The sequence below is a fragment of the Saccostrea cucullata genome, unplaced genomic scaffold, assembly GCF_032062105.1.
Source record: "Saccostrea cucullata isolate Sc308-1 unplaced genomic scaffold, CSIRO_AGI_Scuc_v1 ctg183, whole genome shotgun sequence".
Taxonomy (NCBI): Eukaryota; Metazoa; Mollusca; class Bivalvia; order Ostreida; family Ostreidae; genus Saccostrea; species Saccostrea cuccullata.
The window spans coordinates 14,132-31,177 of NW_026929981.1; the positions used below are offsets into that span (position 1 = coordinate 14,132).

A 17,046-nucleotide genomic window follows, 5' to 3' on the forward strand; every position below is an offset into this window, starting at 1 on the left:
ATGTTGTAATATCCCGCTATCACCTGCGTATGGTGTTTACATCCTATTAATTCGATACTCAAGTGCATGGTCCGAGTACGACCAAACAAATTTAAGGCAGACTAATGATATAAGTTGATGTTACAGGTATTTTAAAAGCATCGTTTAAAGTCTGTATTTCGTAAATTCTATGGTTGTTAAATTACCAAATATGACCCATCATATATTTGGTCGGAAATACTCCAATGCCTTTGTTTTTATTCTGAATTTGGCTACGGAATGTTCCATCCACATGATCAATACAGAGGGCTTACAGCGGGCGTGACGTTCAACAGGGGATGCTTACTCCTCCTAGGCACCTGATCCCACCTCTGGAATTTCCGAGGGTCCGAGTTTCATGTCCTTTTCACAGATTTGTATTGCTTTTAGATTTTTTTGAGACCGATCACTCTTTTTTTAAACCGAAATCATCTCGTTTGTCATACAATTTAGCTATTATTTGGCCCTTATCGTCTTTAGTCAGTAAAACATCCAATATAAGACAGATGTAGCAGACTCTGTGGTGTTTTATTTCAAATGCACTGGGATATTTTAAACTGAGATATGAAAAGAAATAACTATAATTGTTAATTGTTAAAACATCGTCGATATATCTGAATGTCGAGTTGAAGGCCATCCTAGACGGCAAGTGTTTTGTCTTCTCACGTAGAAGTTTTTGAATAAATTCTGCCTCATATTATAAGGAAAAGCGGGTTGTCTTAAAAAAAGGCAAAACAATCCAAACCAAAAAAAAAGGACTCGGTATCATAAACCATCCTTAGCTTACCTAAGTCAGTATCTCTATTGCGATGATATTATTTAGAAGACCAGCATTCCATTATAAAATGCTTTCAACATGTGAACTGATGTTGTTTGCAAATTTAAAAGAGTTGTATACAAGTAGTTAAAAGAGTATTGACTCATAATGATCCTGGGACCAAACGCCAACACTTTTAAAACTATAACTTTTATAACCCCTATACTATCCATCTGCCTTAAGACATAACAATCTTCATTATTTTCAAAATTTCTGAGCCATTACTATCCAAAAGATACATTTGTTGAACTCACAATTATATCTGATACAGATAATCATTTTAAATTGAAATATCCTCGAGGACGTTTCAAGTAAACTGGTCTCAGTGAAAATGGTCTCAGTATGGATAAAAACAGTGGAAAATTTTATAGTCACACGATCATGACAGTATTTCATTATTATTGCCTAGATTACCCATCAAAATTTCAAGCAGAATTTATTTTCTCAACAATTATGTATATGTTTACATAACGGTAGAGATTAGATATTATGCAAACCCGTAATTGAAAAAAATCTCGAACACTTTTCTAAAAATGGAAGTTCCATTGAAAGTACTACTGAATGCCATTCAATAGATTATTGATAATAAAATATTCAAGGGCACTGAAAATAGGATTTTCTTTATGAAAAAAAACATCAATCATTGAGATATTTAAATTTGAAAATAAAACTCGGTTGCATGTTTATGTATTAAAGTGCAAGGACAGGAAAAGCCATAGATTGAATCACAATATTGCATACTAGATTAATAAATACATGTATATTTAATGTTATCTAAACTTTTCTTCTACACTAAAAATTTGAAATTTTTATTTTTCTTATATTATTTCATGATTTATCAAAACATTTAATTACCTCTTTTGCAAAATGGAACGGTATTCTTTGATTATTGTAAAATGAAATATGATATATGGCAATAAAATTATATTAAAGTGCACTTCATATATGTCTACAAGCAGTGTCTAATTATTAACAAGAAAAATAAAATTTAAATTAGCCTTATTGCTTTCAAAACAGGTTTCTTCACCGATATTTAAAGTATAATTTAACAGTCTGCATCACAGGAATTAAAATTCAAAGAGTGAAAAAGATACCAGGTTTGACAATGAACATTTTCATATATATACAAGACAACGAATAATGAATAATGATCTAAGCTATCTGATTTCATTAAAGAAAGTCTGAGTTAGTATGATATTTAACGCTGACAAATTAATGTGACCTTTCAACCTACTATTCAAAAGGTCCAATCAAAGGTCTTTTGTTTCTTTAAATAAGATATCCAAATTTGAACTGCATGGATAGCTCTTATCAACACGATCTGGATTTTTGACATAGTTATATACACCTACTGTGGCATGACTTGCAGAAATACAATATATCAACCTATGAATATGTAATTATTTATCGTCATGAATTACTGGGGTAAAGTTTGTAATGTGAAGAAATGCCTCAAATAATCTTGTCAAGTAGTCCATCTATATAATAATTGTATAATTAAACATAAAAGTATAAAAGCTATAAATTTATGGGTAATATAAAATTCAATTTATAAATGATTTGGTTAATATAGTTTAATTTTCACATGCTTTGCTTAAGAGTGGCACACCCAAACTGTGAACAACTAGGTTAAACTTTGATTAACTTTTATCCCACCAAATTTAACTGGAGAATTTTCTCTGGGGTCAGTTTTTGAAGCCCAATTTCGAATTCCTGGTACAGCATCAAAAATTTTTTTTTTTCTAAATCAGAAAAAGTAGGATTTTTGATACAATTCAATTTTCTGGAGTAAAAGAATAATCATGATCACACATGAAATATATAATGAACGAAGAATGGCAGTTAATGGTTTGAAAAAGAATTATGTCTGTACCTTAAAGAAACAATCCAATCTAAATTATTCTAAAATTGAAATAAAAAACATAAAGTTTCTGATATAGTTTAATTGATTTTAAATGTACAAACGTTGACATAAACAAAGCATTTCAAGAATATACCTGCGTGTCATATGAATGATTAATTATATTTGGCCTAGAAGATAGAATCCAAAATAAAACCAGACTATATTGCATTTTTTCAATTACAATTTCAGTTTGTAAAATTGATTGACAAAGAATAGTTTTCAAGATTAAAAGTCCATTCAATCAATGCAAAGCAGAAGCAGAGCAAACACAGACCTCTAAATCATCAAAGGTGGGATCAGATGTCATAGAAGAGAGAATATCCTTGTCGACTGGTCACATCCGCCGTGTGCTCCTTGTCATGATCGGGAAAAAATCCGTAGACAACTCAGGATGTAAGAAATGGCCTAAATATATGTGTGAAAAACATCCATTAGCATTCGACTTAAAGAAAGATTGTATTTGCTAACAAGGTCTTTATATCGACCGTAAAACTTGCAAAATGTTGACTTTTAACGAGACTGCTGATATTCATGTTTCACCAACTTGTTTTTCAATAACTTACTTCGTTTTAGAAATTGTTTGCACGTTGAAAATGTTCTGCATATCGAATCAACTGAGAGATATAAAACCCATATGCAGGTGATTTAGAGTATATTGCTCCAATAAGTATTGGAAGTTGACAATTGAAAAGTTGAAAACATTGCGTACGTTTGTCATAAATCTTCGTTGTTAGGTTAGACTTACCATTAACCTATATTTCTAGAAGAATGTTCAATTATGGAACTGAGTTTCAGACTGTATAGTACATGTATCTCTTATATTAAACTCTTTAGAATTTAAAGTGTGAACATATGAATGTTAGATACTACGTCTTAATGCCATGTTGAAAGCAATATCAATTTTCCTTCCTCTCATGTACAGGATTTTGAATAAATGCTGCTTCATATGAATAAGAAAAATTATAAAAAGGTTTAATATTTGGGCAATTGGTATCAAAGAGAAAATGTATAAAACTTGTATTACTTAAAGAAGTTTTATTATCATTTTAGAGTTTTCTGTATCAAGTTAATAATAGTAGTCTCCTTTGTCATTGAAATTCCTTCATATTTGCTTTAGTGCCAAAAATCTTTCGACAGAATAATCAAATTAACAATTAGAGTTGATTTCGACAGAGGTTTACTCCGTTAACTTTTGCACAAGACCTGGTTTTAAATGAACTTATACTTGAAAGGAAAAAGAAAATTTTGAAATACTGGGCGAAATTAAAAAACAGTGATAATTGTATATTACAAGCATGCTATCAAGATATAGTTGAAAATAATGATGAATGGATTGTAAACATTAAGAAGGAATTCCAAAGGCTTGGTTTAGCTGACATGTATAATAGTGATTGTATTGATAATAATACTCTGAACATTATATTTCAAAGAATGTATGACTGTTATAAAAAAGAAATTATAGCAAGAATTTGTAATTCTCCTAAATATTTTCTATTTCAACATTTAGTTGAGAATAGAAAGGGGAAGGTATAGTAATATAGAAAGAAAAGATAGAAAATGTAAAATATGTATGTCAGGTGAGATAGAAGACGAATTTCATTTTGTATTAAAATGTCCTCGATATGAAGAATTTAGAATTAAATATGTTAAGAGTTATTATTTTAAAAAACCATCAGTATTTAAATTAGTACAGCTACTGAGTTCTACAAATACTAAAGAACTATGTGACCTGGGCAAATTTTTGTACTTTTCTCATCAATTAAGAAATGATGTTCTAAATAATAATTAAATGATATTGTTATGTAATTAACACATGTATATTGTATAGCCTGTACAAATCTTATGTATGTATATTGTATACCTATGAGATGTAATGTCTCCATTTCAAATAAAATACAAATACAAGAATGTTGCTAATAATGAACAATTAATATTTGATATATTTTTTAAACATATGAAAAAAAACTGCTTAGTTGGTAATGCAAAGAGAATATAAATCAATGAGTGTTTGGGTAAATTAGAGTGCCACAGCGTAAATGATCTCATTTTCCTGGCCACAAGGGTTTTCACATTTCATTTGGAATTCTGATATCGCATGTAGGATGAAAGAACATGAAAGCTAAACAAATTTAAACTCCTTAATCAATACATAAACTAAAATTATCTCTTAGTTATAAAACTGGCATTCTGAGTTACAATTTAAAAAAAAAATGAAACCAACTATGATTTTTTTCTGTTGTAATTTTTGAATTTACTTGACAAAGGTCATCAAAGAATTTACAACAAAACTAAATCAACTAAATCATGATCATGGGTTCAAAATGAAGATTTTTACTGTGTTGTTTTGAACACATTTTATTAAATGAACCAAAGAGATTGGAAAGAAGTTCTTACAACTTTCCGGTTCATCATTTAAAAAAATCATTCATAAAAGTGCAACAAGTTGTCATGTTAATACATTTTGAATTTACGGGGTATCAGTAAATTCAAATTTTTCATGAAAATTTTATTTAAATAAATACAGCAATTTAAAACAACAGCAAACTTCGATTAAAGGAATGCAATGAATTCCTAAAGATATGAAGAATGCCTACAAAAGTTCTCAGGGATTTCGGGCACCTGTCCATTGCAGCTGTGTATTGGATGTGAATTGCCCAACGTAAACAATGCACCGGTTAACAAAACAGAACCGGTCTTTTAATTCACGACACTTAAAGGCTTATTCATCAGGTTAATTGGTCGTATTGATTTCAATATATATACTCAATTGTTCCTTTATAGAATAAGTATTGTCAAACCAGCAAAGACTGCATAAAAAGTATATTCAACTGTCAAGTTCTACATGTACACGTATATTTGACAGTGTAATATTAATTCATTGAAAAAAGTTTAACGTTGCAATTTGAGACAAGGTTGCCCTTGTATTAATCTGTAAAGGCAAATTGACATCTCATAAGAAAAGATTCTTGCCAATAACTTTAAAAGGACAAAAAGCAAAATATTTTGCAAATTCAGAATCTATTTTGAAAACCTGCAAACTCCCAAAATTTAGATTGTCACTGTTGGTTTTGTTAAAGATGTTATCAATTAAGGTAGGTCCGTACTTTCAGAATTTTCTGTCAAACTGTTTATTTTTTGATTTGAAAATCTTGAATAAGTCATAATCGAACTAAAATATCCATAAAAAACATATCTTTGCAGGTTAATTTTCATGCAACATGTCTCGGAGTATATACCTCTAAAAATTCAACAGTCAAAATTCGACATATAGAAGTGTAACATCATATTTTATTTAGCTATGTACCAAATCACATCCAATTATTGTTAAAACTTAGGAAAATCATAAATATTCATTTGTCAAGAAAATATTTGAAACTTCTATTTGAAAACACTAAAAAATTGATGCTGATTGTGTCAAAATCTTTCAGAGAAAAAGCTCAAAATATCTTTATTTTAAATATTTCTCAAAATATTTTATGTTTATATGCTATTTTTTCTTCACAATTATATAGAATTATATCTTAGGTTAGCAGAAAAACATACTTTATCATGGTTGACCAGAAAATTTTTACAAAACAGCCTTTTGAACACCTATACCCCCATTTTTGGAATATCTAATTTTTCAATCGTTCTTAGCAAAACTTATAAAAAAGTAAATTTAAAAAGATGATATAGGCTAAAAATTAAAGATAAATAGATATCAAGTTAGTTTGTTTAAAAAAAATTAAAAGCTTTAGGTCCATAACGGCAATTAAGAATTCTCTGTCTGTGTATGTACTTAATTACATATATAGATCCTATGGACAGAGTGCAAAGTGGTTATTCCTATAAATAATGTACATTAAATGCTTTTTTGTGTGCACAATGACACTATAATAAACAAATATATACTTGCTAAATCATTTTAAATCATCCAAAAAGATTTTATTTCAATAGACAAGGATAATCAAAATTTTATATCGGTGTGTAAAATTAAAACCGGATCCGTAAAAGGGTGGACCTGCCTTAAGAGATGGTAGAAAATGAATTAAAACTCCATGTTAACGTCTAGAAATGTACCGAGGGTGAATAAAAACCAATAATTGCATAAATTGCTTAGAACCACCATGACGAACATTGCATCACATGACGTCACAAAACGGATGTGCGCATCAGTAATATTAAAGTTCTATTTGTTAATCATACTTTTTAAGATATAAATATATAACACAAATAAATGTTCTGAGCTATTTTCGTTTTTTCTTTAAGCGGATTTTAATCATCCCGAAAGAATCTAAGTGAGAGAGGATATTTCATCTCTAATCCAAAAATTACGTAATGACCAAATTAAAAACACAAAAATTACTTTTTCTGTTTAATTTCTTTATCAGTCTGCTTGTAACGCCTACAAATGAATTGTGAATACACAAATAAACATATGAGTCATTACACCATAATCATACAATCCGCTATTTCGTAGAGTTCAAGCATTTGTTTAAATCTCTTGTTTGTAGAATTCTTAACCAGGCTTAAAGCAATTATTTTCTTTTCTGAATAATCCCTTGCTCCGCTGTAAAAAGAATTTTTTCAACCCAAGGGGCGCTAAATGTATGGAACTAGAGTGTTATCTTAAGTCATGCAACACAGGATTTAATACAATACACAACCTCAAGAGAACAGGACAAAATGTAAATAAAGTTTTCCCAAGTAAATAAACATACAATTGATCAACTATATGTGCAGGTCGGTTTTAAATATTTCACGGCAGAGGGGCTTTAAAGTGTTATCAGACAGAGATAAGAAAGTCTTTATTATAATGCAATAACTTAGCTTGCAAAAACTTTTATTGGATTAAACTCAATTTGCCGCCGATGCCCCTTTACGTACACTTGTACGGGGAATACACACATGTAAAGACCTGGCAAGCTTTAAGAAGACCCCAATTCTCAATGCTTTGAAGAAAATACCATTGTATTTATAACTACCGGTGTGTAGAATCAATAATACGCGAATTAGCTCTCTTCTGAATAAAACGTTGTGTATTGAATTGCAGAAGATAGTGGGCTACACAAAGGTAAATGGATTATCCAATTAACCAAGAAACCGGCGCCATTACTTCGCCTATCCCATTAGGCTGAGTAAATTTGAGTGCAGTAAGACAAACTGATCAGCTGGCACACTCCAGCAACGTTTACAAATCTTATCTGCTTTCATTGTTATTTTTATTTCCAAAGCAAACAGTTACCCAGAGCCTTTAAGGAACCCCAATAGTCGTTATAACAACTTGTGACGTTGAACACACTCAGTCACGTGTGAAAGATGGGTTTATATTACTCCGCAGTTTAAAAAAAATCCAAAACAGCGAAATTTTCATTTGTTAGAGTGGTGTTCATTTTTTAACTTAAGGGGATATTTAAATATTTTATGGAAGCACTTTGTATTTATCACGAAAGATATTGAAATGGATCGATAAAAGCGACTCGTGAAAATTGGTTTCTTTGGCGTGGAGCTCACAGAAAAGTAGTGCTGAGGCCGAAATCTGAAAAATATGGTGGATTTAATGGAACCAATGTGGATTCTAATAACGTAACAGCAAATCTCTTTTCCTCCCTTGATTCGCACAAATGGTCCCCTCAAATTTCCCCGAGGGGATGTCGAACTTAAATATTTTCGATTTGTGATGGGTTGTATGAGTTCCAAATTGGTGCCTGAGGGCCCGGGGAATCAATCCGTCGTACAGGTCTATAACAATGAGCGCAACAGAGAATACAATCATCGAAATCCACATCAGAAGCATTCTAAGGATGCAAGGGACTCCGTCGGGCCACCGACGGACGGACAAAACGGACAGAGGAATAACCGAAAAGTGAAAAAGTACCGTGATAAGTTTGATCCACGAGTGACGGCAAAATATGATATAAAGGCATTAATTGGAAGAGGCAACTTCAGCAAAGTTGTCCGAGTTGAACACAGGGTGTCCAAGCAGCCTTATGCAATAAAAATGCTGGACAGAGTGCAAGGGAGGGAAGTTTTCGAATCGGAGGTAGCGGTCCTTCGGAGAGTGAAACACAATTACATAATTCAGTTAATTGAGGTTTTCGAAACGAAGGATAAAGTGTATATGGTTATGGAATTAGCAACTGGTGGAGAATTATTTGACCGTATTATTGCGAAAGGTTCCTTCAGTGAGAAGGATGCTACCAGGGTACTGACCATGGTCTTAGATGGTGTGAAATACTTGCACGGATTAGGAATTACTCACAGAGATTTGAAACCTGAAAATTTACTCTATTATCATCCGGGTCATGATTCCAAAATTATGATCACTGATTTCGGTTTGAGTGCCACGAAAAAAGGAGCGGATCAATTCATGAGAACCACATGTGGCACACCCGAATACATTGCACCCGAAATTATTGCCAGGAAACCTTATACATGCCAAGTGGACATGTGGGCCGTCGGTGTGATAACATACATTCTACTTAGTGGTACTATGCCATTTGACGATGAAAACAAAACAAGATTATATCGTCTCATCCTCAAAGCAAAATACAGCTATGCCGGGGAGGTGTGTATGAATGTAGTGAAAATTTTGGCGTGGGAGATTTTTTTCAGCATCTTTTGGTCCTTAATGTCAACAATGGTATTAGGCTTAAGGATCAAAACCGCCTACGTTTGAAAATTCTGATGATAATGTGCTGTAGGTGCTTTCGCCATTGCATACTTCTTGCGTTATGGGACATAAGAAATATTATGAGTATGCCAGTAGCAAGAGTTCATAGTTCAAAACTACTCTAAAAGTATATCAAAACAAAATCGGAAACAAAAATCTTTTTAAACCCGATAAGATTATATTTAAAATTTTGAAATTATAAAATGCACATTTCAGAAAACACACGATAAAATATTTTATGATGCCAATAACAAGTTAACTTTATTTTATAATAGAACAAGAAAACCAATGAACACCGAATCTTTTTCGCAAGAATTCCTTTTAAAATGTGAACCATGAAAATTATGCCGACTAGAACACAACGCCCCTGGTATGTTTTGTTATCTCTAAACAAGCATTCAATTTTTATCTTGGGGTTGGTAATTTTTCTGGTGCACAATGTGTGCCCTTTTGGATTATTCTATGTAGTCCAACTTTCTTGGCCCACAATAATCTAAATCAGCTTTTTTTGCTCGATAACCACCGTTAGATAAAAATTCCGTTCTAATTGTAATACAAAAAAAAATGTTTTCTTTGACCTCTTGAAAAAAAGCGGGGCCTGAAGTGGCGTTGATTTTGTAAAAATACTTTCTTATCAACTGACAGTTTGGCAAAATCTTTGATTTTTCCCCCATAGAACCATCGGTATAAGTGAATAGAAGCAGCGTTAAAACACATTCTACCCCTGTCAAATCCACTGTTCATTTTTAACAACCTTTACCATCCTGCTTTGCAAAGAAAAAAAGTCATCTTTGTTCAAAAAAAAAAAAAAAAAATTGAATGCTTATTTCTTCCTGTCTTCCATTCCCATCAACCTTTACAGATGGCTATCTTTGGATAAACACGCGATTTCAGACGTTGACTTTCAAACGGTTAGAAGTTCTGGCTACGGAAAGCGTAGGGCCATGAAATCAAGGCACATCGTAAATACTGTTTCCGGCAAATCTTTTGATCAGAAAAAAAGATAAAGAAGAACAAAAGATTTGCCACATTAAAGCGATGCTGGTTGCCGCTTCACCACTAATCCACGGCGTTATGAGATTAACTTGTCTGTATATATACACCATTTCTGCCGGTGCTTTGGAACCAAACATTAAGATTGTAATCTAAAAATCAGGCACGTCTTTCACCTATACCCTCTGCTACTGAATCTAACACTAAGCCCTGGCACCAAGAGGTCTAATTAATTTTGAGTTAAACTTAAATAAGATTGACGTAATATACAACATGTATGGGCAAACAATGCGATAATGGAACATTTCCGAGAAATAATATAAAAATTCATTTTAATGAAAACAGCTAAATGGCGATCTTTGTACATTCAGTATGTTTGAGTAAAAACAAAGTATCCCTCAATAGATGCGCTTTGAAATCCGATGTAGTCACTCTTCTCCCTCGTGCTCCACTAAAATAAAAAGAAAAGAAGACGTTCGCAGAGATAAATTTCAACCTAAATATCAAGCCACTAATCCATTAAGACTTCTAATGCTAGGATGCAGATGGTGCAAGACTGGATTGTTTCTGCTCATAAAAACCTAAGACACAAAATGTCGGCTTCGTCTTGCCGTTGAGTCACTGCTTAGGATGAGTAAATAGGGCACCTACTGACATCGTTAGATTGGCGGCAAAGATAATGGTGAAACCTCCAGAAAATTCATATAAACTTCAAACGGAATCCTCTACTTCCCTTCTCCAAGACAATTGTGATAAAGGAATTCATACAAATATTTAAATTATACCACACACATTTCTCTAATGGTCTATATATAATAAATCAGCATGTATTTTATCAGTGTAATGTTTTCGGATAAAGTCGGTGGGTTTAATTTTGATTTATTCGTTTTCAAGAGCAAAACTGCATGTAAGATTATTTTTGAAATTGCACACATGTAAAAACGATTTAATCCTTAAAAACTTTAATTATTTCCCTTCCCAATTGCCTGAATATAAAAGGAAAAACAATCGTAAAAAGTTGCAAAAGCACCGAAAAATACTGTTCTTGAAATCAATGCTTTTATTTAAAATCAATCATAATGAATGGTCTCTCATTAGGTTAATTTTTTTCATTACAATTATTGAATTTAATGAAAGTATATACATATTCATAACTTTATTGAGATAATCTAAATCATGTAAAGTTCCAGGAATTTAACTTATGGTTGGTTTCAACTCTTATCATTTCCTGAGATCACTTTACATGTATAACAAAAATGCATTGATTGCAACGACCTTGCCATAATATCGATATAGACGAATCAGCAAATATTACCCTAAAAAATCGTCAGCCCTTGACCTTCTTTTCATGCATATATGATGCTTCTTTACTCCCATAAACTGAAATAACAAAACAGAAAAGTCATATATCATTATATCGATAGTTACACAAGAACACGTGTTGCTAGTAGAACATCAATAAGTAAGCATGCATGGGGTCCTTTTGTTCATAATGCAAATAAGGTTATTGGTAAATCTCATTTATTTTAGCGACCACACTATACAACAAATATGCACTATAAATATTAAAGGGTAAGGGTATCGATCTAGGTCTATGAGATGTTTACGAACACTTCTGTATTCTACTTTTTTCCACTCGAATTCAATCGATAAATCAAACATTTTACTAACCTTCTTATATTCAATTATGAAGTCAAAATTGTCCTGTAGAAGTACATTTTTTGACTCCCCGTAGTTGCCTTTGTTGTCGATAGGTATTTAAACCTGTTTGTGGGATAATACTTGTATCTATGTAATTATCCCTCGGGAATAAACATTCAAATATTCGATAAAAAAGAAAACAAAGTCAAACTTTTATTTCAATTATAACCTTCACGCACCGGAATAACGACTATGTATAGCCACACACATTTATCTTGTTATCAGACATTTTCATTCAGAATCTTTAACAATTTTCTAGTAATAATTCATTGCAGATCCCATGTTTTTTCCTCCATAATCGATATATCGCTCTTTCCATATTTCATTCTGACAAGGTCATATTTATCTTTGATAAAGTTTGATTATAAAACCAAATGTAGGTGATGGCAAAAAATCTTTAGGCAACGAGAGAAATAGAATAGGAAGTGCATTTGATAGGCATTAGATAGTTTTTATCATTATAAACTGCATAGGAATTGATGAAATCCAACTTGGATGCCCTACTTTATTCTTGCTTATAAGACGCTATTTTTAATTAAAATTATCGAATAACACTAGTTTCAATAAAGCTTTCTGATATCACTTTTATGAACTGATGGGTTATAATTAAGACTTCCTAAAATAAATAATAAGAAACATTCAATAAAAAACAACAACAACAACAAAACCCAAAAATTAAACAAACAAAAAATCCTTCGAGACTTTGTACAGCACCGTTTTCTCAAGGATAAACATGTATCACTTATGAGTAATAATGACAAACTAATCCCTTATCAAAAATGATTGGTCAATATTTATTTTTGCAAAGAAAACACTCCCTGAAAATCCTCTTTATCTCAAGATAATCTTTAAAAGAGTGTTGATTCATTGCTGCAAAACAATGCTTAAATGAAACGATACAACAGGAAGTGGAAGATCGCCGTTCGCAGACACAACACCTCTTCTGATGTTGTTTTCAGTGAGTTAACGCATATGGAAATCGTTAGGATGAAGGATGAATTGGCGCTTGGTGTTATCGCGAGTTCGTTACAACTCTTTCCAAATCTCTTGTCTTATAATATCCCCTTAGTTACCAACATAATCTCTCCAGCGCGTATCCTAATCGTCTGCGTTAACACCTGCATGGGATAACGTACCAACGGAGAAAGAAAAAAAAAACATGAAGAATTTCTTGGTCATAGAACAACCACCGCCAAATCTCATTTAAGAAACGTCCATCAATAAACAGGTTAATATCCTTTGTAAACTATCCTTGAGGCATACAAGTTAAGGCCAAACTTTTTTTTCACACAAGGTAATTAAAGTATCTTTGCCAAGAAAACGAAAATATATTATTATACAGTATAACCGAATTACTGTGGCTATTCCTAACTCGTAATTCAATGTATGTCAAACGGCGAACAATGCTGAAATGACATGTATGAATTACGGTAATGTGTTGTAGCAAAAACAGGTCTAATTGTTTACAGGGCCATAGTCAGAATTACTCGTCAGTGGCAGAGATGTATAACTTTTGTAACACAGATGCCATTGACATTAGTAATAAAAAGCCCAGCCTGTTTTTACTTCTATTGCTAAACAAGAACAAACAGGACAGGTGTGTATATTCCGTATCAGCACCCTTCATTTTACGGCCAGTGTCTATATGCTTCTTTTCCCCCCGTGTAAGATAATTTCTCGTCTCTTATCTGGAATTGCTTTGTGTTACGATGAAATCCGAATAATGTTGTTATTACCAAAGTTCTAGAAAAATTATCTAAATGTTCAACCTCGAAGTCAAAGGTGCTCCCTGCGTTTTGTCACTTTAGAAGCATCGATCGGATGAAACTTCACGTAACATTGCATTCACGTCTTGCTGAACAAGATAACTTCTGAAAATAAGGAACATTTTTGTCGACTACAGAGAAAAGACATCATAATGAAATAAAACATTGTAAATTTCATAATGCTTGCACCAAATCACAGAAATCTTTCAAGAGTTGATAATTCTTAGTGTATTGTATCTCCTTACAGCATGTCTGTTGTTAAGCGTAATGTAAAATGTCATATCTTGGACCATATATTTATATATATTTATTATATATTAGTTCATGTATATAATTGAAGTTTTTGTATTTTTATAGCACTGGAAGGATGTGACACCATATGCTAAAGAATTTATCGATAGACTTCTTGTTGTCGATCCAGAACACAGGATGACGTCAGAGGAATCCCTAAAACACCAATGGCTAACGAATGCTAATGCTGCCGGCAGCAAAAATCTCCACCGTACGATTAGCCAAAATCTCATTCATCGTCAGTCTATCCGAAGCTCCAAGAGTGCCAAGTCGACCCGCTCTACAAAGAGCAACAAATCAAACCGTTCAGGAAGATCCCTTCGATCCGAGCATCGCCGAGTTATGCCGGAAGAAATCGACGAGCTACTCCGGGACCCGGATGTGCAGGCAGACTTGATGTCCATTGGTTGAAAATGAGGATATTTTACTTGAAAAATTATTATTTCTTCACAAAATCAGGGTCAGTTTCACACCATCTAGGATTATCACTAAAGTTTCATGGTGCTTTGTAATCATTTCACTTGTTCTAAGAAAATCGCCGCCATTTTAAAAGTTTAAATAATGAAGGTAATGGCGAGGGCCATCGGTCTTATTTCGAAGCATCTGGGTGTGAAGATTCAGTACCCTTCTAGGTGTCTGATGCATTAGTGCCAAACACAAACCAATCTACTGTGATATGGTCTTTTAATTCAATTTTAAACTCCATTTGAGTTGATTAATACTACTAATATATATATATATAGAGAGAGAGAGTACTCCAATCTCAAAAGCTCGTAGCAGTGATTAAACAATCCAATGAGATTAACACAAAGCTTTTCATCTTTGGCAGATGAATTTTGGTAATACAACTGATAATCCGATTTGTTTTTATATACTTACCCGATCAAATGAATTTCTTCAAACAATTCTAAAAATAGTTCATATCAAGTACATTGCATATTATATTACATTACACTGTAAATTTCCTCCCACCAATCTAGTCACGTGATTAAGTACATTTGTTTTCCTTTAATTACATTTCCTTTTTACATTATCGTATTGCACTTTAAATATAAAAGTAAGGGAATGAAGTTAAAGGAAAATGCGTACAGTACTTATGTTAATTGTATATATGTAAATTTCCGTTGAATTAAAGATATTTTTTGCATTTATGTTTTTATATTTAACATGTTAAAGAGCCAGGGATTTTTACATGAAAAAAAAAATTAAGACAGAGCGTCACAGTTTTTTGTACTTTCATTCATGTCCATATACATGTAGTTTCATATATATATGTTGAATGTAGAATTCTGAAAAGAATAGTTTCATCTGTTAAAGAATGGCAAATTGATATTTATTGAAAGTTAACATTTATTTTTGCAACCTAAACTCTGCTGATGACATTTGTATAAGAAATATCTGTTTGTTGTTCACTTTAAGAACATTTTAGTGTATCATAAGTGAATTTTGCCAAACTGACGGGTGTAATACATTATATTCTAACAAATATATCGACTGCTGATCTGTTTTCTTTAGTTAATTAAGTGCTATTATTTTTTTCCTTGTTGATGTTTTGTTAAAACAGCAAAATTGTTAATACCTTTCTTTGTTTAACTCTTATTGTGCCATTTCAAAGAAACTTCAGATACGACTGTGAAAAGGTTTTCAAAAATATGATTTTGAAATTTCTGATTTAAGAAGTTATGTTTTGTTTAAAAGTGCTTCTAAACTGCTAAACTTGACATGTTTTGTGAAAAACCGTTTTTAATTTGTTATAAAAAGAATTCATGGTTTATGTGAATTTTGTATTGCATACACAAAATGTGGTTGTTTATTTTTATTCCTCACTTTGTAGCATAGCTTAATATATGTACTACATAATTATGTTACAATATTTTATCAGTTGTTATTTAAAACCAAGTATTACGATTTTTTTAAAAAAATTTTTTAGTCTTTTTATTTACCGTAATGTGCCTTGAAGATTTTGTTATGAGTTTGAGGCTAACCGTCCAAAGTGGAAATTTTAACTTTTACATTTGTTTTGCCTGTAGAGTCACAGAAAACCGTCCTTGGATTTATTACATGGCACATGTGATAAAGCCATTATTTACCGAATAATTTACCATTAATGGAAACTTTTAATGTGCAAATGGTATTTGAAAAAAAGTTTTCTCGGCAATAATAGATCTGTGATTTTTATAAAATATGCTATAGAAAATATATTGTGTTAATATCTCATTTTCCATTATCAATCTGATGCCACAATGTAGTCTACAGTAATGGCTGCGATGTGACATGAATTTGTTAACACGTGATAAAAATGTCATCTTCTATCTCAGTAGATGTTATAAACTTAATAAAATTGATATTAATGATTAAAATGCATCGTTTTTTTTTCATGCCCCCCCCCCCCCCCCCCAAAAAAAAAAAACAGGTTGAATGTTGATTATACTGAACCATGCTTTTTAAAAAGTAGGCTTAGCGGATTTGCATACTTAGTTTACTTTCTGCCTTTTATATGAATTTATACTAATTAAGCTACAGAAAGGACCGTGATTGCACATGTACATTTGAACATGAAATTGAAAAAAACATCACAGAGTCGGACACATCGGTTTCCTATTTGAATATCTAACCAAATAAGACGTTAAATGTGACCTTACAACAAAACTTTATGCTGAACGTAATGACTTACTTATCTTTTGTCAAAATAAACTGAGCTATCGACAAACAAGTTTAGAAAGAAGGATATCAACAACTGCATCAAGAGTCAACATTTTGTAAATTCTGTGGTCGACTATATGACCGAAGAGAGTCAAGAATTCGTAATTTCGTCGATTCGACGATTTTACGACTTAGTCATCAAATATAATCTGTCATTAATTCAAATGCAGAATGACGTTTTCTTGATACAAATTATAAGGCA

The 17,046-nt window shown here is 32.0% G+C and overlaps 1 protein-coding gene across 1 annotated transcript; it reads left to right on the plus strand.

Annotated features, from left to right (window-relative positions):
- The first annotated feature begins 8,068 nt into the window (after positions 1–8,068).
- Positions 8,069–16,501, plus strand: LOC134282654 (serine/threonine-protein kinase H1 homolog). Its single transcript, XM_062765051.1, has 2 exons — positions 8,069–9,285; positions 14,208–16,501. Exons 1-2 carry the CDS (start codon positions 8,398–8,400, stop codon positions 14,550–14,552), a joined length of 1,233 nt encoding a protein of 410 aa, XP_062621035.1. The 5' UTR covers positions 8,069–8,397; the 3' UTR covers positions 14,553–16,501.
- The last annotated feature ends 545 nt before the right edge of the window (positions 16,502–17,046 follow it).

Excerpts from the sequence above, each read along its gene's own strand:
- LOC134282654 (XM_062765051.1), top strand. The coding sequence starts at position 8,398 with ATGGGTTGTATGAGTTCCAAATTGGTGCCTGAGGGCCCGGGGAATCAA. Across the intron at positions 9,286-14,207 it reads AATACAGCTATGCCGGGGAG|CACTGGAAGGATGTGACACC; the intron begins GTGTGTATGAAT and ends GTATTTTTATAG.